Below are 25,999 nucleotides of genomic sequence, written 5' to 3'. Positions count from 1 at the left end.
GACCGGCGGTAACTTCACGAGGGGAGGATGTGAAAGGTCTTACCGTAGACAATAGGCTGCGTCTCTGTCGCCTGCTCCTCCTCTTTCCTTAGGGACTCTGAGGTTTCTAGCTTGTCCACCTGGGAGAGGGGAACAGCTCGTTACACCCAGGTTAAGGTACTGCAGGTCGTAGAGCCGCTGGAGAAGGGTTACATTGAATTAAGTAGTTAAATTAATAAACTGAAGTGATTGATGGAAGGGACCATTCCAGGGGAGGGGTGTCGATTGTGTGCAAACTTAGGAACCCCCAGCCAGGCCTGTGAACTGCACCATGGTCACATACCAGTCAAGCAAAAGCAGGGGAACAGAAGACTACATTACTGAAGGGGACTACAATTAAAACTAGATTGAACACTGGGGTCCCTCCATTCAACCAGCAGTGCTAACCAAACTGAACGGTTTCCAGGACTGATAGAACCTGTATGCAGAGAACCAAACCCATCAGGTGGTTGATATTCGGTTTCTTGGATTCAGCAGAGTGCTGTAGCCATCCCAAGCCTGGTAAAGAGCAAGGAAGAATAGCTGATCTTGTTACCAAATATTGGGCTGGACGATGCAGCATTATGTAGGATGCATGTCGTCATGAAAGAAGACCGTCATAAAACAAAGCCTCGGGTATGTGTAGCAGATTATGCATCTACCCGTTCAATCAAAAGTGGGTTCAGTTCCCTTCATACCTCTTGTTAAAAGTAGTTTGGAGATTAGACCAAAAAACAAAAACGACAACTCCCAATTAGCTGAGGTTTCATCGGCAGAAGAGAAACATGCCACGGTTGGTGTTACACAGTTGGTTTCCGACAGGTGCATGGGAGAAGGGGCCCCAGCCTGGAGAGCAGCTCCCAGGCTGGTTCGCACACTGCACCAGCACAGGCCTCCCGTACACAGCTGCCAGGCTCACTGCTCACCGGCTCACATGCTTGTTGTAGAAAACCAGAGAAAGCTGCCGAGTGCAGTTAATGTCACTCCTCTTTTTAAAATATATTCGGTCCTTTTATCTTTTATCCTGCTTACACGGGGTGGGGGGGGGCCTCACACGGGCGTAAACTAACGCCCTCTCGATCTGCAGTCAGTTGCTCTACCCCTGAGCTGCACCTACAAACGGTATATGGAGGTCCTACTCCTGAACGGCGAGAAGCTGTGTGAGGGAATGCACTCTGCAGCGACGCTCCGTGAGCTGTCAACGCGCCGATGCTCATTGACATGTTCTGCGTCGACCCAACTCTGGGGTTTCCCCACACATTACAGTGAACACGGTAGTTTGCGTCTCACAAAACGACAGATCCAGCTTCTCTGTAAAGTGCATTCTCTTCCAGAAGGTCTCGACCGCTTGTCTTGCCTTGACAGTTTTAGTACCATGGTTACATGCAGTCTACCGCTGGTTTTCTGTCCTGAAATGAGGCTGAAGTGCCCGTCGTATCAGAAGAAGAATCTGAGGTAAACCTCATAATGGGGGGGAGGGGTGGGGGGGGGGTGGTCAGAGGTCAGGACTGAGAGCCAATGGCTGACTGGCATGGCTGGCTTGAGACTCAGAGTACCTGTTATTAGTTACAACCAAATCTACTGACACTCTCCTCAGTCAGCTTGGGTTGATTAGAAAGCTCTATATGTATGTATGTATGTGAGAAAGGATAAGAACTTTATATTGCTCCCCATAGGGAAATTAATATGTATGTATGTATGTATGTGTGTTTGTGCGCTTGTATGCACGTGTTAGCGCACATTTGTGAGTGTGAGCGCATGTGAGTGTGTGCGCATACGTGCGTGCTTGCTTTCATGAAAGCAGGGAAACATGGGGGGGGGAATTAAATCCAAAACGGTCATGCAGATTCCTGAGGTTGCAATCCTCCAAGCTACACGAACAATTTAAGAGAGTAAGAGATAGATGGAAGAGAGGAATCGAGTTTCACCTTGTCCTTAATTGCATCAACCTGGAAGGAAATTCAACACAAGTGGGGCTTAGAAAATAAAATCAAACTCAATTTTCACAGAGATAGAGAGCAGTCTAATCAGTATACAAAGGGGGGCGACCAATAGCATATCTACAGTATAGAAAGAAAACAAAAAGAAATCGCTTAAAGACCATAACATACTCCTGTCCATGATCAAAATCAAAACGAGTGTTCTGATTGGCTCAACTCCCACTTTTGCCTGACACAGCAACGGACTAACAAAACATATTTTTTTTTTGCCTAAATATACACACTGTATTTTTTCTATACAGTATATAAGCTAGGCTAATGCTATATTTATGGCCCACGGTGATAAATGCTGAAAGGTTGGTGTGAGAGCAGCTTGTGTTCAGGTGTGCTGCGCAGGCATGCTGACTCATGCAGCCATGCTCAGGGCAGACCCGCATGCGCACACACACACCGCAACCAATGACGAGGCTCCACTTACTTGGCACTAGAAAAGTCATTGGATTCTAGTGGGAGAAAACTAAGAGAGGGGGAGAGAGAGCGCGCAACTGGCCCTCTGGTCTGCAGAGAGGACACCACCAAAGTAGACGGGACACCACTTAAATCATGTTTAATTCGAACCACAGCCTCCCAAAATCTGATTGGCTGAATTCTCCTCCGAGAGCATTCCCCCAAATCATTTACCCTCTCAAACATGAAAAAAGAGCAGAGCAAACTGAAAGAGGAAAACACAAAAAAAGAACACAAAGCACTCAAAAGTACAACACAAAAAAAGAAAGAAGAAAAGAAAAACGAAAATGTGCACAGTAATAAATTTTTTAAAAAAAGTGCCGATTCATCCGGTCAACATCTGGGAGCTGGGAGAACGCACGGCCCTCCGTCCGAGCGGCGGAGCCCCGTCCGTGACCGCGGCGTCTCCGCGGGGACCCACCTTGGACAGGTACTCCCTCATGACCTGGATGAAGTAGGGCATGGAGAAGTCCATGAGGTTGTGCCTCCAGGCCGTCTCCAGCACCACGTCGGGCCGCAGCAGGTCGTAGCAGCTGAACAGGCAGGCGGCGAAGCACTCCTTCTTGTCGTCCTGCAGGAACCAGGCCAGCAGCTCCTCGGCCAGCTCCACGTCCTTGGACTCGGACGCGTACTGCATGGCATCCTGGGAAGGGAGGGAGGGGGGTTAAAGAGGTTTCTCAGACTGGTGACTGACTGTCTGTCTCGTGGGACTAACGGCGACCTACATTGAGGAGTGGGTTTGGTCCCTACCAACGTGGCCATCTAGTGGTCATCGCTCGCTACGGCGTCCGCGTCGCGCGCGGTTCTTACCTTGTACAGTTTGTCCTTCTTGCAGAGCTCCACGCTCTGTTTCCAGCGGTTGTTGCCCTTGAAGAGGTAGGCGGCGATTCTCCTGAACTCGATCAGCTCGTGTTTCTCCAGTCGCTGGGCCAGGGAGATGTTGTCAAAGTTGTCGTAGGCGTCTATTGATGTCCTCACAGCCTACGGACACAAGGCGAGGGACGGGAAAGGGTTAACGTTTTCTTGTTCACCCCGACACAGCCTTCAGTAGCTTAAATGCAGGAGGGGAAGGGGGTCTCACCTGGTAGTCTTCCTCTGTGATGAAGAGGTTGTTAAGTGCTTCATTGACAGACTTGTTGTTGTGGTTCTGTACTGACCGCAGGTAGGGCTTGACCAGGGGCAACTGCTTCACCTGGGGAAACCGACAGAGGAACTCAGACTCAAGCATGTAACTACCAGTCCATACAGTCCCTGTACACTGACTCAACAGAGTGGACACGGAGGAGGAGAGGGGGGGAAGGGGCTGACCTTGGTGAAGTAGTTGACGGCACGGGAGTGGTCGAGTCTGGGCGACAGCACGATGAGCAGATCGTTCAGTAACAAGGGCTTGAACTCCAGGTAAAACTGGACAGCTTTGTAGTAAAGTTCCACATTGGCCACCTGCACGAGAGAGAGAGAGAGAGAGGGGGGGGGGGGGGTTTGTACATGGTCCTCAACGGGGAAACCGTTGCGTCCGTGGGGAACGGCTCCTGTCACCTGGGAGGTGGTGGATGGGCGTGGTCGTGCCGTACCTTGGTGATGATGTCTTTGAACTGGCCCTCCTTCCAGGCGTCTGTGGGGTGGTTCATCATGGTGATGATGGCGTTGTCAAACTCCTCGTACTTGTCGTACAGGAAGACCAGCTCCGCCCACAGGTGGGCCTGCTCGGCCGCCCTCAACACCTGATTGGGTAAAAAATAAAATAAATAAAAAAGTCTCAAGTCTGAACCAATCACCATCAGCTTCTTTCATAACCTTCTGTTGAAGACCGACTCGGCCTCATGTCCAGGACAGGTCAGTGCTTGGGGCCTACCTTGGGGATGTTGACCCTGGACCAGAAGAGCTCCAGGTGCTCCCTCATCTTCTGGGGTTTGAACTTGGAGTAGAGGATGGCCAGCTCGGTGAACATGCCCATGTGAGCGCGCTCCAGCCCCAGGGCCGCCTCCAGCATGGTGATCAGCTCCTCGAAGTAACCGCGGTCCTGAGGGGGCAGAGGAGGTGGAGAATGTTCAAGAGACGCGCTTTATGGAGTAGTACTGTTTAGCGAGTTACAACGCAATACAGGATCACATTTCAAGTCCAAGTACGTAAAATACATTAATGGATAAATAACTAAATAAAAAATGTCAAGGCGTCTGAGCCAATTGTGTTGGATTGCTCAAGCCTCGCTCTGTGTGTGTGTGTGTGTGCTAGACCTAGACAGCCCTCTCTGTGTGTGTGTCTATGTGTGTGTGTGATAGACCTAGACAGCCCTCTGTGTGTGTGTGTGTGTGTGTGTGATAAACCCCCCCCCCTCTTACCTGATAGTAGTTGATGAGCTCCTCCAGCTCGTCGGCGTGGACCACGATGTGGAGCCCGCACATCTGGGCCAGCCGGAACTCGGTGCCGTCCACGCAAGCGAAGCACACCTCCTTCCAGGTGCGCGTGCTGTTGGCCTTGCGCGCCCCGTCCACGGCCGCCTGGTACTCGCCCAGGTGCACCAGGGTGGAGGCCAGGCGGCCGAAGTTGGACACGTTGTTGTACAGCAGCTTGGCGGCGTCGTACATCTTCTCGTCGTAGCAGCGGTCGCCAACCTGGACGGAAGACGGACGGATGGAAAAAAAAATGAAAAGAAAAACAAATGTTACTTCCGTGTTCCCTCGACACATTAGCTGAACACCGCGGAACAGTTGAGAGGGAGGTTGATGGGAGTTCTCGTGGGTGGGGGTGGGGGGGGAGAGTACCTGCTGGATGTGGGCGTTGTTGGGGCCGTTGATGAACTCCTCCAGCTCGGCCAGGCGGTTGGTCTTGGCCAGGGCGAAGATGAGCTCCGTCTCCACGTAGGACTCCCGCGCCTTCTTACGAGCCATCTGGAGGAACTTCACCAGGTCCTCCCAGTTACCTGAGACACACACCCGTCAGAGCACCCGTCAGCCACAGAGATCGAGATGTGAGGTGTCAGAGAACATTTAGATTCAAATCAAATCGCATTTGCGTAGCCCTTTATATGAGCAATGTCACAGAGGGCTTCACATACGCCTACAGAACTACATCAAAACCAACCTAAACCCTCAAGGAAGACAAGGGAAAAACTCAATCAACTATCTACTTCTGATCTGATCCTCACCGCTCTGGTCGGCGGCCTGCACCACCTCCATGTAGGCGGAGGGGTCGTCGGCCTTGATGTAGGAGTCGATGGCCTCCTTCACCAGGCCCTTCTGCAGCTGGGCCTTGGCCAGCTGGCTCCACACCGCCGGCTCGTTGCAGCGCTCCGCAAACTCGTAGGCGCGGTCCAGGTTACCGATGTGCTCGATCAGCACCTGGGAAAACACAAAGGCAGAGAGAGAGAGAAAAAAAGGTCAGAGCTGGAGAAAACGGACGATACGCACGTGGTATTGGGGTACACATGACTGTGTGTGTGTGTGTGTGTTTGCTGACCTGCACGGCCGAGGTGTTGACGTCGAACTTCTTGAAGATGGCGAAGGCCTCCTCGAAGAGCTCGTTGCTGATGGCGATGTTGGCGATGTCGGGGGCGTCGTAGTTGTCCAGGCGGTTGATGTACTCCATCACGCGCGTGCGGTCCGCCTTGATGGCCGTCAGGATCAGCAGGTTCTGCAGATTTCTGTGGGAGGCGGAAACCAAAGCATGTTGACAAAACATCTCTTCTTCTCTTATGGGCTGAGAGAGAGAGAGACCTTTAACTTGAACCATTTTTTTAACCATGAACCCCCTAAGCGGGTCAAGCCCCGGTTCACCTGTGTTCGCTGAAGACCGAGTTGTCGAGGACGATCTTCTCCAGCAGCTCGATGAGCTCGTTGGGGAGGTCGGCGGTCATGAAGGCCTTGACTGTGACCGACACCTCCTCCGGGTCCTGGGTCTCAGAGAGAGCCGTCTGGACCACCTGAGAACGAGAGGACAGCAGAGGTTGGGGACATGGAGCAACTTCTGGCCTTCTCTCTCATACTCTCTCTCCATACATGTTCTTGAGCCCCCCTTGCTTCTCTGGGCTGGGCCGGCTATGTTTCAGTTCAGTGAAGCAGTAAGAAAAAAACTAAATTTTTGAACTGTATTTCTTGTGTAAGGGGCTGGTGTGGGAGCCCACCTGGTCGATGAGGGGCCGTCTGAAGGGGTTGCTCTCCAGGAGCACGCTGGCCCACAGCTCGGGGTCCCTGCGGCGCACCAGGTAGCGAGACAGACTCTTGAAGAGGGAGTTCTCGTTACAGACCTGAAACGCAGAGCAGAGCGGAGTCACGCGTCAACCACGTGGCCCGCAGAGTCGACGGGGCAACGCGCCGACCGCACGAGGAAAGAAAAGAAGTGTCGTCGTCGATTGACGGGGGGGGCGAAGACTCACGTTGATGAGCTCCTGGTCACACTGGCCCCGCTCGTAGGCCACGCAGGCCAGGTGGGGGTCTCTCTTCTCACAGTACTTGCCCACCACGCGGCTGTCGTAGAAGGGGTTCTCGCGCAGGAAGCGCTCGGGGTTGTTGTTGCTGTCGATGTAGATCTTGGCCAGGGCGTTGTGGGTGGCCGGCTCCTCGCAGCCCTCGTGGATGCGGGCCTCCAGCCAGGGCAGCAGCAGCTTCAGTCTGACAGAGGAAGAGGAGGAGGAGGAATGGAGAGAGAGGCCATGTGAGGGTCCATAGCAGATCATCACACGCCACACACACTCTCCTCAGGAGTCAGGTGGCTGAGCGGTGAGGGAGTCGGGCTAGTAATCCGAAGGTTGCCAGTTCGATTCCCGGTCATGCCAACCGACGCTGTGTCCTCGGGCAAGGCACTTCACCCTACTTGCCTCGGGGGAATGTCCCTGTACTTACTGTAAGTCGCTCTGGATAAGAGCGTCTGCTAAAATAATGACTAAATGTCTCAGGAGAGATGACATTTCTGGATATGGTGGGCGGGCGCGCTTACCTGTTTCTCTTCTCCACCTCGGCCACCAGCTCGTCTGTGGAGAACTGGCCCCTCACCACGAGGATCAGACTCTTGATGACGTCCTCGGAGCAGTCCACGTCCAGGAGACCTCCGATCACCACCGGCAGACGGCTGGGGTTCACCTAACACACACACACACACACAGGATTATTTCCTGCTCACACTTTGCGCCCCTTCACTCTCCCAGGTAATGCTTCCTGCAGGTGTGTGTGTGTGTAGGACTTACTTTCTGCACGTAGATCTCGATGTATTTCTGCAGGTTGTTGCGGTACAGGTAGAGGACCAGGTCGTGGACGAAGTCGAAGCGGTCGCAGACGATGATGAGGGGCAGCTGGTCGGTCAGCTTGGCCTCCTGTCCATCACAGAGCAGGGGGAGGAGCCACAGTCAGCCACCACAGCACGAGCACAGCGGGCCTCAACACAGCTCACCAAGGATCACAGCCAAACCTGCTATGGTCTGTGGGCCAATCACTAGCCTTCTGAAAGATTTTTTTTTGTGTGCCTATTTTGCACCAACGAGAACAAATTCTTGGGCGCGTTTGGGGGTGCCAGAGGTTTGACTGTAATCTTGTTGGCCCATCCGTAAATGTACAACGACAAAAAGAAACGTCAGAATCACTGAAAATGAAATTGGGATATCATTTTCCAGTTGCATCAGTCCTGCTCAAGTGATTCCAAATGACAATATCAAGGAAAACAACAAGAACAAAAACATAAACTGTTTCTCGACTACAACAAATGGAAGGCGTCACATCTGAACAGGTTGGAGGATGGTTGAGCACTGCGAAAACAGTTTGTTTACTACAGTGGAGAAAGAGAGAGAGAAAATAAGAAATAAAGAGAGAAACCACAATAAAACCCCATTCTGAGTCTTGAAGCCCGAGTGCAGCCGACCCCTCGCTCACACACGCGTACAGATGGCTCCCCCTGCAGGCTCTACTGAGGTACTGCCCGACCGCACTGGAGGGACACCCACTGGGGGCTCTCCCCCCAGCAGGCCCTGCTGCTGCTGCCCTCTGGGTGGGCTCGGACCCACTGCTGCCACTGGGAGACTGCCACCAACACTCCTACAGGATCAACACTCTGGGATTGTGCACCTGGACTCCAGGCCCTGGCCTCACGGCGGCTGCTACAGGGAGGAGGGCATGCCGGGAGCCCTGGGAGCGAGTCCTGGCGTTGGGCTACAATCTGGGGCCAATCTGCCCTGTGACAGGAAACCTCCAGCCAATAGCCATGGTTGAGTCAAGATGTGCTATTAGTAGCCAAAACCTTGCCCGACTGTGCTAAGGAATACAAATGGCACGAGGATGTTGCTAACAGGTTTGGTGCACCCGGCAGGTGTATTGTATTGGGGGGGGGGGGCGGTACCATTACAGGCCCTGCTCATACACATCCCAGGGTTAATCCTGTATCTATGGGGGGTGGGAGGAAAGAAAAGAGGGAGGGGGGTCCTGTACTTGGGGATGATAAATTACCTGATACATGTCCTGCCATTCCAAAGACAACAGGGAAAAGCACAAAAGATATAGAATAACTGCCACCAGGAACACATCTCTCCAATGAAGGCAAACGACAGCAAGTTGGGAATGCTTAAAGGGACAGCGTTACTCATTCAAGAACTTTTACAATGCGGTTTCAATTCAATTTTTTTCTCAAATCATGCAGGTTAATAGTTCTATAATGGAACATGCACTCTTAAAAGGGACTGTAACAGGAAAACTGAATTAACCAAAAGTGGTTCAAACACCCCTTGCTGCTCCAGGTTCAACAAATCGTAATCACGATGCATCGCAAAGAAAATTAAACGGGTACATTTCAGACCGATAGAGAAGTGAAGAAAAGAGGAAATATCGAAAGAGGAAAAAATCTATAGCAGGTGTGTTGACGTTGCTCGACGTGCCTGATGTGCGGCCCGCCTACCTTGAGGAAGTTCTTGACGCGCTCGGGGTCGTAGCAGTTGCTCTCGCGGCAGATCCTCTCCACCTCCTTGATCTGGCCCGTCTTGCAGGCCGCCTGGATGTACTTGAAGTGGACCTCCGGGTCCTGGCTGAAGTTCACGATGGAGCCCAGGAAGTAGAACAGACCTGGAGCGCACACACAGGGACATGTGGTCAGACACACACACACACACACACACACACAGCTTTCACTGAGCCTCCAGTCAGGGCAATCTATAACAAAGACAAGTAATTGACCTCACTGTCTCACGATCCAGTAAGTGATGTCCGCTTTATTTAGAATGGCAACATCAGTATCCCGTGTGTCGATGTCATAACACACCCATGTCTGTTGTGCTACACTGGAATGAATCGCATAGGTGATCTGAGCTGACTGCAGTTCTGTCTCTCCTGCTATTGGCTGACGGGGCTGTGGCCGTGGTAACCCTCCACACGAGAGCCCGTGAGCGTCCTTCCCCGCAGGATGCTCTCCACAGCCTGCATCGATCGCCCCGCCTCTGGCCTACTTAGCTAATTGCAGCTTGATGACTTCTGGCCAGTACAGGGACACACAGAAAGGGCACTAATGAGTCGGAATGATTGGTTGAGTTCAGCTTGTCGGAGCGTGGCACCTCCACGGGTCATGGTTGGAGGGAGAGAGAGAGATGGGGGGGGGGGGGGGGGGGGGGGGTGCACCAATAGAACAGGGGGGCTGCCAGGCTGCTCTGTGACCTAGACGAGAGAGTGTGCGTGTCTGGTGTGCGTGTGCGCGCGTGTCATCCGAGGACAGCTCATCGCCAGGCCTCACCCTCGAAGCTCTTGAAGGACTCGAAGAGCTCGGTGAGGGACTGTGTGGAGAGCTGCTCGTGGTACTTGGACGCCACCTGGACGCAGATCTGCAGGTTCTGCCGGATGTTGGCCGACAGCATGGCCCTCAGGCACTCCAGGGAGTCCTCCACTGACAGGGAGCCAAAGTAGTTCACCAGCCACTGGAGGTGGGAGAGGAAGAGAGAGAAGACAAGAGAAAAAGGGAGAAAAAGAGAAACAACAGACGGTGTTTGGAGAAGGTTCCAGAGTGGCCTAGAAGAACAGTTGTGTGTGTGTGTGTGTGTGTAGGAGCCCCAGTACCTCTGGGTTGAGCAGGTGTGTGTGCACCACGGCGCGCTTGATGTCGTACAGGTCGGTGTAGTGCTCCAGCGCCCTCTGCAGGAGGCCGGCCTTCTCGCACAGCTGGGCGATGTGGGCGCGGTCGTAGTTGGTGAACATCTGGTTGCCCAGGATGGCATCAGCGACCTGGGGACGGGGCGGAGGAACGGGATTGTCAATCGTGTCGGGTCGGGTTCGAGACCAAAACGGGTGTGTCGCATGGCCCATCGGGGGGAGAAAAACAGAGAGAGCGAGAAAGAAAGAGTGACAGTGTGAGGGAAAGCGAGAGACAGTGCAAGTGTGTGTGTGTGTGTACCTGTGGGGCGTGCATGAGGTTCATCTCCAGCAGGCGTGTCTGCAGGGGGCCCTCGGTTGGCCTGTTGTTTTTCAGGGCGTCCAGCAGGAAGGAGGTGCACTGCTGGATCAGGTTGTACTCCATGAACACATCCACGATCTGAGGAAATCCACACACACACAACCACCATCAGCTGACCCGCTACAACTCCCCTCAGGACGAATAAAGTGACTTTGACTGAATTGAATCACATCGATTCCCCCTCCAGAGAGCCGAGTGGGTTGAGGTGTGGGCTTGTTCGATCAGTATCCAGTGCCTTTTTGTTTTGTTGCTTGTGGGTTCTATCAGTGACGGTGGGATCCTGTCAGGGGCCAGGCCTGTGTGATGTCAGGGGCCAGGCCTGTGTGATGTCAGGGGCCAGGCCTGTGTGATGTCAGGGGCCAGACCTGTGTGATGTCAGGGGCCCGGCCTGTGTGATGTCAGGGGCCAGGCCTGTGTGATGTCAGGGGCCAGGCCTGTCTGATGTCAGGGGCCCAGCCTGTGTGATGTCAGGGGCCAGGCCTGTGTGATGTCAAGGGCCAGGCCTGTGTGATGTCAGGGGCCAGGCCTGTGTGATGTCAGGGGCCAGGCCTGTGTGATGTCAGGGGCCAGGCCTGTGTGATGTCAGGGGCCAGACCTGTGTGATGTCAGGGGCCAGACCTGTGTGATGTCAGGGGCCAGACCTGTGTGATGTCAGGGGCCAGGCCTGTGTGATGTCAGGGGCCAGACCTGTGTGATGTCAGGGGCCAGGCCTGTGTGATGTCAGGGGCCAGGCCTGTGTGATGTCAGGGGCCAGGCCTGTGTGATGTCAGGGGCCAGGCCTGTGTGATGTCAGGGGCCAGACCTGTGTGATGTCAGGGGCCAGACCTGTGTGATGTCAGCCAGAGGCTCCTCATCCTGGACCAGCATCTGGGAGAACTGCAGGCCCTGCTCCGGACTGATGCGCATCACGTTCCTCAGCAGGAAGATCCAGTCTGGGGTGTAGCCCACCTGGGAGCAGGCAGAGGAGAACCAGAGAGGGTTCAAGAAAACACCGCTCACATTCACATGCTGTTGTATAGTTTCTTCCATATACCAAACGATCAGAACTGAAGCCACTCACGATTCACAGCAGGGCCCTCATAACACAAAACACACATACTTCCCGCCCAGCCTCCCATTGGTGGCGTAACAGGAAGGATGTTCTGAGGTCTCACACCGACCCACCTTCTTGGCATACAGGACGATCTTGGGGAACTGGCCCGTCTCGGCGAAGCACTGGATGACCTTGTTGGGCACGTTGGCCCGGAGGTACACGCTGAGGGCCAGGGTGGGGTCCACTGACTTCACCAGGTCGCCCAGCTCCTCCGAGCACTCCAGCTGAGGACACACAACACAACGCTGGGGGTCAACGTGGCGCACTGGAAAGAACCAACCACTTTGTGTACTTGGTAGGCGTGCTAGGAATGGGGAAAATAACACCGGAAATAAATACATTGTCGGATGAAACGGCAGAGAGCCCCTCCAGAGGGGAAGTACCCATATCTCTACTTAGAGGACGGGACATAAACACTGGAAATGCACTCCATAACAGATCGCCTCACAGCTTAGAAAGTCCCAGCCCAGATGCCTGGAGAGATATGTTACACGTACACGCAACCCAGGAAAGACCTCTTCCTGTAGATTAAGCGGGTGTATATGTGTGTGTGTGGGGGGGGGGATGTAGAGCCCTCGCTGTGAGCAAATACCTTGTCTTCTTTGAGCCACTTCTCCAGCAGCTGCTTGCGTCCCTGCTGCAGCACGGGCCTGCACAGCTCCAGGGACTCAAACTTGTTGAGCTGGCCCTGGTCCAGCAGGATGCCAAAGTACTGCAGCAGGGGGGACGTCTGGCCCGGCTGGGCCGGAACGCTCTGGAACTTCCGGATGGTGTCGGGGGTACGAAGGATACCCTGGGGGGGGGGAGAGAAGGGACAACATGGGTGGGGTGTGTGTGTGGGGGTGGGGGGGGGGCCACTGATAAGAATACTGCACAATGCTAGCTAGCAACAAGAACCACTGGAGATAAATCACAACAACAAAAAAGGTCCATTCCCTTAATAGTCTCTCCCAAGTGGTTAGGAGAGGTTCAGAAGCGGCAACGGTTTTTTAATCGGTTTGTGAAGTACAGCCTTGGCCCTTCTGTGGTTGGGTAAGTTACTGTAAGTCGCTCTGGATAAGAGCGTCTGCTAAATGACTAAATGCAAGTTTGGCGGGGCAGGTAAGGTTTTCGGGGGTGGGTTACCTTGGGTGCGTTGGCCGCTACTTTGGCGGCCTCTGAGTAGTTGCCGCCGGCGAAGAGGGTGTTGAACTTGCGGGCGAACAGCTCCTCGGCTCCGGCCAGGTTGTTGCGGACGGCCATGCGCAGGGCCAGGTCTGGGTTCTGCAGCACGTTGGTGATGTAAGGGATGATGTTCTCCTCTTCCACACACACCGAGAGCACCTGCACGCACGCACACACACAAGCAGAGAAACACAGCGTGAAATTAAGCTGACAAATGTATAACAAGGGAGCGAGACATCATTTCGAAAAGGGCCCATGTTAAAATGGATCTGTACATGTGGGTTTCAATAAAACGGGTATTCGGAAAGAAACACTAGCGTCGTTTATAAAAAGGCACGTCACAAGAGCTTAAGGCTCGAAAGGGGCCGTGACAGAACTACTCATTGACATCAATTTCAAGGCCAATAAACGGTTGCCGTGTGGTTTACAACAATATATTATTCATAGCATCGATTATTTTCCCTCCCTCCTCTTCCAACTCAATATTGTTTACCAGTCCTGTGTTCGTGGGGGGAGGGGGGGGGGGGCTGATCTTTCACACTAAAAAGACCATATTCAAACAGCACAGCTAGAGCTGGAGATCGGGTTCCGGCTGGGCCCAGGTCCAGGCCGGGTTCCAGCAGGTAAGCCGATCTCTCCAGCACCCCTCGTAAACAAAGGACACGGCCTATGTGTGGAGGGGAGTCCTCTTTCCTCCGCACCGCTCGCTCCTGTACTTTTCCTCCGACCAGGCGGGTAAACAAGGGGGCGGGAATGTTATTGCGAGGAGGGAACGACCAATCAGATGCGAACGAGGAACGACAGCCGAGTGGACGCCGAGGACCCTTTCGTGCGTGAGAGTGTAAGAGCTCTGATTGGCTATTTTGGAGCTTCCTATAGCGTTGTCTCTCGCAGCAACCGGTGATAGCGCACCTTCATTCTCCATACAACCACAGGGAAGGTCACTGGCCTCGCCGTAGAATAGGGGTAGGCAAGTAAAGACGTGGATGGGGGAAAGGAGAGCGAGAGAGAGGGGAGGTTAAAAATAGAGCTCTTAGCAGAGAAGCAGCTTTTCAGCACAATAGCCGGGAGAAAAAGGGCCATTTTGCCCTCAGTGCTGACGAGGAGGGGGACGCGGGGCTGGGTGTCAGCTGGGCTGCAGGGGGCTGGTCCCAAACACTGGCCCTCTGACATGCCCAGAGGGGTTAAAAAAAACGGCAAACGCATTGGTCACCGTGAGGTGATTAAAAAGACACGGCTGCGCCGACGGCACATCTGTATGAACAGTCAAATGTGGCCTAACTTTGGATGGCAGTAGCAATTAAGGAAATTAATCTTGCTGTGTTGCGGGGGAGGGGAGGGGGGGGAACAAGCCTGCCAGCGCTGTTCCAAACAGCGGACAGATAAGCGGCAGTGTCGACTGTCCCAGAATCACACGGTAGTAAAACTGCAGCGCTGACGTCACAGGGCACAGCGAGGCGGATGATGGGGAGGGGGGGGGGGGGTGTGAAAGGCTCTGATTGGTCCAGAGAGCCTGCCCCTCAGCCAGTCAGCAGTGAGAGGGATTGAGGGCGCCAGGCAGCGCCTCCCTCCATCACGTGCTAGTTTTCTTTTCTTTTTTTTCCACCCCCCTCCTCTGTGGTTTCTGTGGGACGAGCTTCCATGCTGTATCTCTTTAACAGGGATTTTCTCCTGGGAGCGAGGTTAGGCTGGGCCTGGCTGGCTGGCTGGCCACACGGTGCTGACGCAGCATCCTAAACCAAGGCTCTGGCCTCCTCTCCAGCACACACAGGAGACATGAACCCAGCCTCCACGCCCGCTGCTTTGGCCACCAGATCTCCTCTGAGCAGCCTCACTGATGGAAGACAACACACCCTTCTGCTGGGCTTTCACCTGTCCAGTACCAGACCAGGCCCGTCAACCACTCCAATTACTGATGAAAAGCAATAAATAAATCAAAAACAGTGATTAAGCCTCAGTTTGGACTGCGAGCTCTCCTACCAAATCCCGTTAAGAGCCGCTTGCTAAATCTGCCGGCAGAAGGGGGAAAAGAAATAGCGCCCGTTCGGTTTCCAGGTGGCAGGGGCCGTGTTTCCACTGCCCGTCACTCAGCCGGCGTGTAGAGACCCAGGCCAGGCCCGCAGACCACAGGGGGGCCCGGCCTGGGTCTGGGGCCGGCGGTGTTGGAGAGGAGACCCAGTCAGGCCTCGGCAGCCCGCGAGGACGGCGGGCCAGACAGCGCCCCGAGGATCAGCTTTCCAATCATCCAACTCAATTATTCATCTGCGGGCCCCGTTATTCATCAGCTGGCTGGATCCAGTTATCCATCCCATAATACCGCCCCGCTCCGCTGTCAGGAGCGGGTGCCCTCTCACCTGTGGAACGCGACACCCAGGGGTTATTTATAACGCCTCCTCGCTAGCAGGGACCTGGGCTCGCCGATGACAGATGGGGATTGGTCCGTTTCGCGACACGGACTTATTCCCAGTTCCTGTTCATCTCCGAGGGGCTTACCCTTGATGCTACGATTGAAGCTGAAAGTGAGGTCTGGGGCTGTGATTGCGTCCTGGGTGTTAGGTATGGGGGTGGGGGTACTGGATGAGAGGCCGCCGGGGCAACGAGCCGGCGGGGGGGAGGGGGAGGAGGAGATGTACTCATCCCCCTGCCCCCTCTCCTCCGGTTTCCCCAGAGAGACTGCATTAAGGCTGGGACACTGAGCCGTATTGAACCAGCCGGCCGCTGTCGAAGCAGCTGTAGCCGGGCCGGGTTACAGTACAGCCCCACTGACACAACACTAGGGTTTCAGCTCCCTGTGTAGCACCATGTACCACCATGCATTATGCAGAGCCACGGGGGTTGGGCGCCGCGAGGAAAAAGAACCGTGATGTCGGATCCACCTCCCGGGTCCCTTGTCGGGGGCTTGTGAGGGGGGGGAGGCTCGTACCTGTCCTTTGCGGTTGACCCCGATGATGCCGGCGGTGGCCTCGTGGGGCGCCGTGACGAAGATGGTCTCGCCGCTGATGCGGTTCATGTAGATGCAGGTGCCCGTCTCCAGGTCGTACAGGTGGATGTAGCCGTACTTGGTGATGAGGAACACCACGTCCTGCTTGGAGCTGATCTGAGGGGAGGAGGGGGGGGGGGGGGGGGGGAGAGGGAGAGGAGCCGTCAGGAGGCAACTGGGTCAACGGGAACCTTCCGCGCTGAGCCGCGGAGCATGTCCACTTCCCTGTGCGAGAGGTAATGACCCTACTGCTCCCCTCCCCCCCCCCCCCATGCTCTCCCCCCATGATCTAGCTAGCTACGAGGTCACACCGTCCTTGGCCGATGCATGCCTGCCATTCAATCAGCCTAGCCCATAATAATGATAAGTTGTATAATATTATGAATCATAATACCAACCTGCATGGCCACAGGGAAGTCGTTCTGAGCCTCCGGGGGGAAGAACACGTCCACTGCTTTCTTTGGAAAAGGCTGGTTCCCTGTTGGCGGCGTGCCCACCTCGATGATGTGCAGCTGGAGGGGAGAGGGGCAGCGGTTACAGTGGGCACGGGGAGGGGGTTGGGATGAAACGACCGCCTAACCCCCCCTCCCCTGTGTGCCCTGCCTCACCTTCCCGCCCGCCTGGCCCCGCACGGCGAAGCAGAAGAGCGTCGACTCCTCGGCGTTGCCCTCCATCTTGAACTGGGCGAAGCCGGCGGCGTGGCCCTCGATGGGCTGCGACACCTTCCTGTCCACCGAGTACAGCTGCATGGCCCCCACCACGCGGTTTTGCTGCCGGGTTCAACGCCACGTTCATTTATTAGACAAGGATAGCATTTTATTAAAAAAATAAAGATAAATTCCCTACTTATATTTACATTTAGTCATTTAGCAGTCGTTCTTATTACAGTAAGTACAGGGACATTCCCCCCGAGGCAAGTAGGGTGAAGTGCCTTGCCCAAGGACACAACGTCATTTGGCACAGCCGGGAATGGAACTGGCAACCTTCAGATTGCTAGCCCGATTCCCTCACCGCTCAGCCATCTGACAGTGATAACATTTGATTAGACAGAAAAAAAAAGAAGATAAATTCCCTACTTAGGCTTGATACATAACTGTGTGTGTGTGTGCGCGTCAGTTACCTGGGCCGAGATGCCGATGAGAAGCAGCCACTTCTGCTTGGCGTCCGTGCGGTAGTTGATGATCTGGCAGCCCGCCAGGCTGGAGTGGCGGTCGAACACCTTGACGGGCTGCGAGTCGCCCTCCATGCTCCAGTGGTACACGGCGTTGTCCGTCACCAGGGCCACGGTGTTCAGGGAGATCCACTTCCAGAAGGTGACGTCGTCCGTCATGGTGTGGGCCTTCATCTTGCTCTTCATCTCGATGTTGAAGATCTGGAGGGTTTTGGCGGCTGCGGATGGAAACGGGAGGGGGGGGGGAGAACTTGTTATGGCCACGTCGTGACATGGAACACACACACACACACACTCACACACACACTCCCCATAAACACAGTGGCAAGGACGGAGGGAGCGGCAGTGGGCTAAATACCAAATTCCACTTGAATAACCGAGTCAAGTCCGAAATGTTGGTAGTCATGGCTCGCGGAGCATCAGGCAAGGAGGCCATGACCGACTGAACAGCTGCCGTAGACTTACAGTAGCAAAGGAAGGGGAAGCAAATCATCACATGATACAACCACCACAGCCTAACACATCGGCATCCAGTTAAACATACAGAAGGGAGGGACAGGAATTATACTAGTGGGAACAGCAACAGGAGGGGAGATGTGTCACATCGTGTGGAAATCCCTCGGCCAATGTTGTTCAAACGGTGATTACTGTCGGGGATCTAGGATGTTATGTGTCTCGTTATTATGTTAATGTGTCAACGACTGAATAGGGTTAGAAAAAGGTTCACTCACCTGAGTTGGTTTGGTTTTGGTTATTAGTTGTTGTTTTTTTTGCATATGACATGATTAAGTCGGTGAGCTGAAGCCTGTATTAAGAAGCAGTGTGTTCCCTGCTCGCTAACCATAGTGAAAGCAAGTGAGATATTAAGAGCGCAGTGCATTTCCAGAAACCTGCTGAAATCATGTGACCGTGTCATCATACGTTTCCAGACCAACACACCAAGACAAGGGTTGCAGTGCACCAATTAAAATGTCTGCAGCCAGATGTGAAGTGTAGAGTGAGTTTTGATTGGGCCAGATCAGGCAATTTAACGTGAATGATCACCGCCACGCAGTGTGGGCTTACTCTGTGCCCAGCCCCCTCAGGGAGGCGAGGGGGGGGGGGGGGGGGGGTAGACTGAGCAGGGTGGGAGAGGAAGAGGTGGGGGACGGGTGGGGGTTGATAGTGACTGAATGCAGATTGAAGAGGAAGATGTGGGTACTAGATCAGGACCCCTCGGTTTCCCAGGACACAGTTTACCACCGTGGACTTGTTACTTAAAAAAAGAAAAAGGAAGATTTGGGCCCCATTTGTTTTTTCAATGGGGAAACTGAATACTTTGACTGGTTGATAAAAGTGGTCGGGGGAAAGCACAGGGCCACAGTGAAAGGACAGTTGAGGAGATCAAGCACCACCACAGGAGCAGGGTCTGCATGGATATCCCAGGAATTTGAAGAAAAACCCCAAGCTATTTTAGACCTGCTAGCTGTTTACTCAAACTATTTAGACCTGAAAATCATATTAGGTTCGATGGCAAGGGACCAGAGGGTTTTTTTGCACCCACATAAATTGGATCTACTCTTCTAAACCAATCACATTGCCTTTTGCCTTTAACTACCAATCAATTCATGCCTAATCTGATTCCCTGTCCCTAGCAGGCCCAGTGGGAACTCTTCAAAGGCCTCTTTCATAATCTTTCTGCTCTGGTAGTACTTCCACCCAACACTCCCCCCGCCCGCCCCCCCCCCCCCCCCCACACACACACACACCTCCTGCTCCTCCTCATCATAATCATCATCATCTGGGAGAGGACGTCTCAACGGACACTTCAGGAATCAGATGGATACCAGCCGGGCTTGGCTCCCAACACAACACTCTCCTGGCACCCAGTCAAACCTCCCTGTTCCTGACACAGTCTGGCAGCACCCTGGCCTGGCCAGCCTTCAGCCCTTCAGCTAGCGGCTGTCAGAACGACGAGGACTTGACGAGCTTTGCTGACTCTTACTATTTAAGACGAGGTATCAAATGGACATAAGGAGGGACCTATCTGGAACTTTGGGCATGAACAAGTACATGTGCAGAAACACAGGAACTGGTTGTGGGAATCCGGATGGCAAGCAAAGTAATTCGGAACCAAATTAAACTGAGAAAATAATTTTACCCCCGATATATTCTCTCCCCTCCAAAAAAAGGGTACTAAATCATGTATACATCTAAGAAACAAAATTGATGTAATGCAAACATTCAAGCTATAAAGTTGTGAAAGTCAAATCCTGTTTAGGTGGTCTAATTAATATAATCTCATATTCTAATAGTACCTGAACGACAAAGTATATATAGATGTGTGTGTGTGTGTGGGGAAGGTGATTAGAGTCCAGTTATATGAAGATTAAACACAGTAATGAACTAATCAAATGATGAAGAAAGAACTGATTGAGTGACTGATGCTGGGTGAGATTGGGGGGGGGGGTCTAACAAGGCTTGTGAATGCACAGCTAAACTAAAACTGGGTCAGGTCATAAGTCAGGCTATATGCCCCTTTTTGGTCCAGATTTGAAAACAGGATTTGAACTTCCACAACTGAGTGTACTGAAATTTTAACTCACCGTCTGCATACACATAAGAAAGCGGTAAAGAAAAAAAAGAACGTACAGAACAGAGAAACAAAAACAAAAAACAGACAAAGCAATTATGGCTGCTGGACAACAGTATCACATTACACTACTGCTGGTCATAGATCATTCAATTCAAACTACTTTACGAAAGAAAACAAAAACAGCTGGACGTAAAAAAATGCAATTCAACACATAATGGACAAATGTTGCTACATTACACCCACACACACACACACACACCAAACTCAACCATGAGGACCCCAAAAGGGGCTAAACTAAGCATTTAACAGACACAATAATGAATGTAATTTTTGTTTGTTGGTTTCTGACAATCCACTTGGCGAGTGTGCGTGGCGTTGTCGTACCTTTAAGAGCGATGACCTTGCTGGCGGGGTTCATGATGGCGCTGTCGGCGGAGATGGGCCTGCGGATGGGCATGTTGGGGTCGGCCATGTCGATGATCACCACCTGCGCCTGCTCGCCCACCTTCTCCCGGATGCAGATGAACTTGTCCGACTCCATCGTCAGGGTGCTGAACCCGATGTTGGCCGGGTTGATCCCCAAGTTCTGGAGCTGAACACGGGGGAGGGAGGGGGGGGGGGGGAGGGAGAGAACGTGAGCTCAGGGCAGGCAGTATGAGACGTTCACCATGTTGAGGTTCACCTGTACCAGAACAACCACACAGTGTGGATGGGGTCATCTCAGGCAGCTAGCACTGGGAAATCAACCACGTTCCCATTTAATTTTCCCCGTCAATTAGTGCAACATAAACTCAGACACCGGAAGGGACCTTATTCTCAGCCTCCAAGGTAAACTGGAAAACACAATTCAACAGCAAGGCATAAATAATCTCGAGGTCCCTGGTGAAAGCAGAGCCACGGCTCCATGATTTATTGAGTACAGGAGCTGGCGGTGAAGGCGAAGCCATTTACAGTGTTGTAGCTGATTTCATGAGCTTGCAGCGGACGCCACGGCTGAACAACAAGCATGATGTCATGATGCTCAGCTGCTCTGTCCTCATGGGGGGGGGGGGGGGGGTCTGGCTGGTGATGTCACCGAGGCTGACACGGAGTGGTACCCCGCATGGAGCGAGGCCCTGGCAGGCCTCCTCGGATGGGGGAGGTCAGTCTGGCCCGGCTTCTTTTCTGGCTTCAGTACTGAGCACCGAAACATACTGGCTTGCTAACAATCTGAGTTGAGTCACTTGATTTTCTTTTCACTGCCATCGAGTGCCGGTATCTCATCCATGTGAGATGACGGTACATAGCTACACAGCACAGGTCTCCACACCTGAAATGCTGACAGACATGAAGGTGATCATCCATGTCCAGATTTCTGCTTAACTAGTTTAATGAACAGTTTCCTTGATTCACCCGAGTGTTCAGTGCTTTCGTTTTCTGCCATGCTGCTGAACTAGTAGTGGATAGTAACAACACGCTCCTAGAGCACACGGGGAGCACACTAGGCGCTAGCCAGCATGAAAACACAGGCCTGGGAGGTGAATCAGCACCGGCTCACCAGCTGCCTCACAACCACCACTCCGTGGCCAGCCACTCTCTCTCTCTCTCTCTATCTATCTCTCTCTGGCAGAGCCAGAGCCCTACGTGGGGGCACGGGGCCTGAGGAAAGCATGGCGTCGCTCTGTTCCGTGTCCATCCGTGACAGAGCAGGGGTCACGGCAACATTTGGTCTCCCTTCCGTTTCTGAGGAGAGGAACGTGTCTCGGCTAGCCCATCCGCTAGGTAGGACTCCCTCTCTTTTTTGATCTCCTTTTTCCCCCCACCCTCTACGTGCGAGTGTGTGAGGGTGTGTGTGTCAGACCGAGGCTCCAGGGCTGCCAGATGTACCTACATCTGAGGCTCCGGGGAGAAGGAAAGCAGCCAAGATGACGCCCAAGCTTCAACTGTTACCGTGCGTCACGTAGCCAGCACTGACAGGAGGCTGGTGGAGGGTTCACAGAGAGGTTGAGGCCCAGGCAGAGTCCCAGAGTTTCCTAGCGAGGTAGCTGCTAGCTAGCTAAATCCCCGCTGTCTCCCTATAGCCTGACAGAGGGGCAGAGGTCGGGGAAAGGGTGGAAGCACTTAGTGTTTCACTGTTACCTGCTCCAGGGCACATATCGGCAACACTATCACTGAAACAAATCACAACCCACGGTTCACTGGAATGACTCACATATAAGGGGGCGATCCTAAGGTAATTAAATACATCTAAAGAATCCTCTACACAATTATCTATGGGATGAAAACAACAACATGGGCCTCTAGAATGGATGGTGTTGAACAAAATCTGACTTTTAACCTGGTTCTGACTGACAGGCCTCAGGTCTGTAGCTGAGAGAGACCACAGCATGTCCTATATAGCTGCTGGTCTCCCCCTGGTTCTGACTGAATGAGGCCTCAGGTCTGTAGCTGAGAGACCACAGCATGTACATAGCAGCTTGTCTCCCCCAGTCTGGACTCTCCGTTATCAAGGAGGTTCGACTCCGGCCGACAGCTTATCACCGCAAACCACGGTTCTTGGAAGGCCCCAACGAAACCAGAAGCATCTTTTATCAATGGGAGGACACACCCTCCCCCACCCACATTCTTTCACTGGTGTGAAGCCTGGCTTCCGTTCAATGACATAGCCAGCGACACAAGTCCCAGGGAAAGACATTGTGCAATATTCTTTATCTCCTCCTATAGTCAAGAGCTCGGCCGTATCGTCACAGAAAATCCTGACATTTTCGTATAACTTATTACTCATTGGCTGCCAGGAGAAGCAGGTTTTTCTGTGATTGGCTGGTAGAGGGCAGTTTGTGTGGGAGTGCATTGAAAAAGGTGAACTCGATTCCAACGGTAGACATTGTAAAGCTTCAGCTTTAGCCTCGAGCCAATATGATTCATCCCTTACTAAAGCGAGCCATATTTAAAAAGGCACTCCCAGACAACAAAAGCCACCACTTCCCTAGAGATAACCTCGGCCCAATGGAGAACCCGTATCATGACTCTTACCGTGACACGATACGCATGTGGTTACATAACTCCAAGCATCTGTCCTTCGCTCGGCAAACATTGTGAGAAGCCACACATTCTAAACTAAACCCACATGCTAGTGAAGGAAGGAAAACATTGTGCCGACATCGTTTTTAGAAACGGTTTTGTTACATAATCCCTTGGAAATGGCTGATCTTTCTAGTGCCACTCAGTGAATCAGTGCCTGGGAATCAGGATTCGTATGCCGAGGTAATCCCGGTGGCTGGATATCCTTCATTGGAGAGGCTATAGGCCACAGTTATCCTCACTGCATCGCTGTCTGAACAATGGTCTAGACAGATTTACTTGCTCTCCCTCTCCATCCTCCATCTGCTGGCTGTGTTCTGGGGGGCGGGACACCCTTTATGCACTCTGAAAACCCTCATAAAAATAAAATAAAAACACTGCAACATCTGAACAATGAATGGGCTAAAATTATTCTCTTCAGACTGACAGATGTCGCACAGTGCCAGACCGAACTTTCAGGAAGTCTTGTCGACTCAATTTCCATGGAAGCTAGCACAAGCCAACATGGCTGTGCCATCAACAGGCCGGTTTTCGAGGTGAAACTAGGTCAAAAAAACAGTTAGCCAGTCGGTACAACCTGGAAACTCATTTATTAAGTCATGAGGCAGAGGAGCTGTCTTCACTTGAATGGGGTCGCTTTACCTGTTGGCTAAGAGTGGCAAACATGCTGGCTCCAGGCCTTTGATTCCAGACTCTGCCGAATCACTGCATTAAATATGACGAGTCGACCAGCCCAGCAGGGGAGGGCACGAGAGAGAAAAGCTCTTCACAGGAGAGAGGCGGAGTGAGGGGGAGAGAGAAGCGGGAGAGAGAGAGCGAGATGTGAGAGGAGGGAGACGGAGAGAGAGAGATGTGAGGGAGAATCACGGCTGCCGCAGCGTGACATGCATATTTATCCGGGCAGTGTCCCCGAATGAGTTCACCATCTCAGCAGCACAACATGAGGAGAAAAAGAGCCCCGGGTTGGAAGCGGGAGTCGGAGAGCAGCGTGTGACAGGAGATGAGCAGCCAGATCGCGGCCACCCCTCCCTGTGAGGAGTGATGATAGCCAGTGCAGACGGCTCTTGTTGTGGGAAAGCAGACCGCCACAAGGGCAGGGTGAGTCACGACCATCCCAGCAAACACCTTCCACCACCACCCTCCCCCTCCCCACTGGATCTCTGATGACGCCACGACACTAAACTGCAAAGCACTTTCCCACACAGCTCCCTTGGGTTACGCAAGACACTGCAAACAGGAAGCGTGGACTGACGGGGGCGTGCTCTCAAGCGGCACGCCGCTCCAGCCAGTGGGGGGGGGCAGGGGTGACCTCAGCGCTCGGCCGTACGGTGAGGCCGGTGGGGGGCTACTACGGCGCCGGATCAGAGAGGAGCGCCACAGCTGCTCTGGCAGCACTGTGGAGTCATGTGTTTGGTCGGGCTAAGAGATACGAATCCGCTGCTGTCCGTGCACTGGGCGTTTAAGAAAAAGGCCAGACCTTTTGTTTCCTCCTCTCCCACCTCTGCTACAGGGAGAGCTGCATGACACAGGACATACCAGGAACCAGTGACGGAGCGGGGGGGGGTCGTCCCAGTCAGACCTCTGGGCATTGGAGCTGAGCCGGAACATTCTAGCCGACATGTGACAGCTCTCAGGCAGGCTGGTGGGTTCATAGTGTGTTAGTACTGGACCAGGAACAGTCGGCCTATCTCTCTCTCTCTCTCTCTCAACCCCTTGGGAGCCCCCACGATCTGCTGATGGGACCCGTTTTCTCTTCCTTCGGAGGAAGAGGGCACCCAGCTCAGCACAAACAGGTCCTGCGTCCTGCGCAGGGCCAGTTCAAGGAAGGCCAGGAGAGGATGTGTGATGTGCTGAGGGCTGCTAACCGGTTAGCAGGCAGGCCAACAACAGGAAGCCCTGACCCATTGTCTCCCGGGCTGGAACAACAGGCGGGCGCTGTCGCCAGAGCCGACGTGCGATCTAGGGGTGACATGTGACCAGCCCAGAGGTGGGTAGGAAGACGGGTGCACTGATGGATATACAGGGAGAACCGAGGGGAAAGGGGAGAGGAGAGGAATGCATACGTTTGTAAAACGACATCCAGTCGTTTCTGCTGAGGGCCCTGTTTCCTGGCAGCGGCCTTTTTTCCCCTTTTTCTCCTTGAAACGCAGCGGCTGACTTTATGGTACGTTCGGGTGAAGCTCAGGAATGTCGAGTGTTCAGCAAATCCATATCCTCACAAGCCTGTCACGAGATATCAGCAGGTTACCAGGTGAGAGGGCAAAGTTCGCTGCGCAGGCGGCCTTTTCGAAGTGACATTTAAAAAAAGCAGCTTGCCATAAACCACACCCGGAGGTTTTTACCCGTGACAAGGGTACGCTAATAACAAACTCCAACGAGCTACCTTGATACGGTCATATAACATGCAGAGTGGGATCATAATAAGCAGCTTCGTGGGAGCTCGTAGGGGAATAAGCCAAAATAGTCAAAACCAGATGTTCAACACTGCTAGTCTCAGGACCATCTCGGTACAGAAACATTTGATGCGTTACTAAGACAAACCAACTAATCTGATAAGGTAGTAACTATGTACTTAGGCGAGTTAATGACAACCAATGATTTTGACAAGCAAGATTACGGGCACTGACATTTAATAATTATCTTCCGTCTATGTAGTATTGTAAAATACTTTGAAGTCCTTTAAAACAATGCCTGTTAAAGCACAAATAATATTGACTTTGATTTTTTGATTCATCATTCTTCACTCCAGGAGGGAAACTTCACTCTTCACACCATACTCGATTACAACATTTGCAAGGGAAGCCTTTGTCAACACAGGCCAGGCATGATGATGTCAGCCAATGAATAGGATCCAACATCCATTATATTCCAACCACTGGCTCCCACTCTCAGGAGTGTGTGCGTGTAAGTAACTGGAAGATTCTTTTTTAACCGCTGTGGAGAAGTTGCAGGCTATAACAGGGATCAGTAGAGACACAGCTGTATAAATGGTTGACGTATAAAAAAGCAAGCTATGCAATGAGTGACAGAGAACACAGGCAGAAGGACAGCAAATAAAGAGGGAGGCTCTTGTGTATAG

The 25,999-nt window shown here is 53.0% G+C and overlaps 1 protein-coding gene across 1 annotated transcript in view; it reads right to left on the bottom strand.

Moving 5' to 3' along the window:
• cltca (clathrin, heavy chain a (Hc)) overlaps window positions 1-25,999 on the bottom strand; it is a 30,068-nt gene that overhangs the window by 677 nt on the left and 3,392 nt on the right. Inside the window, exons 2-30 of the mRNA XM_067257640.1 lie at window positions 20,245-20,452; window positions 17,235-17,503; window positions 16,723-16,884; window positions 16,513-16,626; window positions 16,058-16,231; window positions 13,096-13,293; window positions 12,563-12,763; window positions 12,042-12,194; window positions 11,703-11,825; window positions 10,818-10,955; window positions 10,484-10,648; window positions 10,164-10,344; window positions 9,339-9,502; window positions 7,645-7,770; window positions 7,398-7,540; window positions 6,838-7,072; window positions 6,586-6,708; window positions 6,239-6,384; window positions 5,922-6,105; window positions 5,611-5,803; window positions 5,228-5,385; window positions 4,805-5,077; window positions 4,318-4,485; window positions 4,037-4,186; window positions 3,774-3,905; window positions 3,547-3,657; window positions 3,276-3,446; window positions 2,887-3,108; window positions 44-119 (exon numbers count right to left, since the gene is read on the bottom strand). Coding sequence (XP_067113741.1) covers window positions 44-119; window positions 2,887-3,108; window positions 3,276-3,446; window positions 3,547-3,657; window positions 3,774-3,905; window positions 4,037-4,186; window positions 4,318-4,485; window positions 4,805-5,077; window positions 5,228-5,385; window positions 5,611-5,803; window positions 5,922-6,105; window positions 6,239-6,384; window positions 6,586-6,708; window positions 6,838-7,072; window positions 7,398-7,540; window positions 7,645-7,770; window positions 9,339-9,502; window positions 10,164-10,344; window positions 10,484-10,648; window positions 10,818-10,955; window positions 11,703-11,825; window positions 12,042-12,194; window positions 12,563-12,763; window positions 13,096-13,293; window positions 16,058-16,231; window positions 16,513-16,626; window positions 16,723-16,884; window positions 17,235-17,503; window positions 20,245-20,452 — 4,861 coding nt within the window. The remainder of the gene's footprint in view (window positions 1-43; window positions 120-2,886; window positions 3,109-3,275; window positions 3,447-3,546; window positions 3,658-3,773; window positions 3,906-4,036; window positions 4,187-4,317; window positions 4,486-4,804; window positions 5,078-5,227; window positions 5,386-5,610; window positions 5,804-5,921; window positions 6,106-6,238; window positions 6,385-6,585; window positions 6,709-6,837; window positions 7,073-7,397; window positions 7,541-7,644; window positions 7,771-9,338; window positions 9,503-10,163; window positions 10,345-10,483; window positions 10,649-10,817; window positions 10,956-11,702; window positions 11,826-12,041; window positions 12,195-12,562; window positions 12,764-13,095; window positions 13,294-16,057; window positions 16,232-16,512; window positions 16,627-16,722; window positions 16,885-17,234; window positions 17,504-20,244; window positions 20,453-25,999) is intronic.

This window comes from Osmerus mordax, chromosome 19 (genome assembly GCF_038355195.1).
Source record: "Osmerus mordax isolate fOsmMor3 chromosome 19, fOsmMor3.pri, whole genome shotgun sequence".
In the NCBI taxonomy this organism is placed as follows: Eukaryota; Metazoa; Chordata; class Actinopteri; order Osmeriformes; family Osmeridae; genus Osmerus; species Osmerus mordax.
Note: the sequence above shows the minus strand (reverse complement) of the source record. Positions and strands in the feature narration are given on the sequence as shown.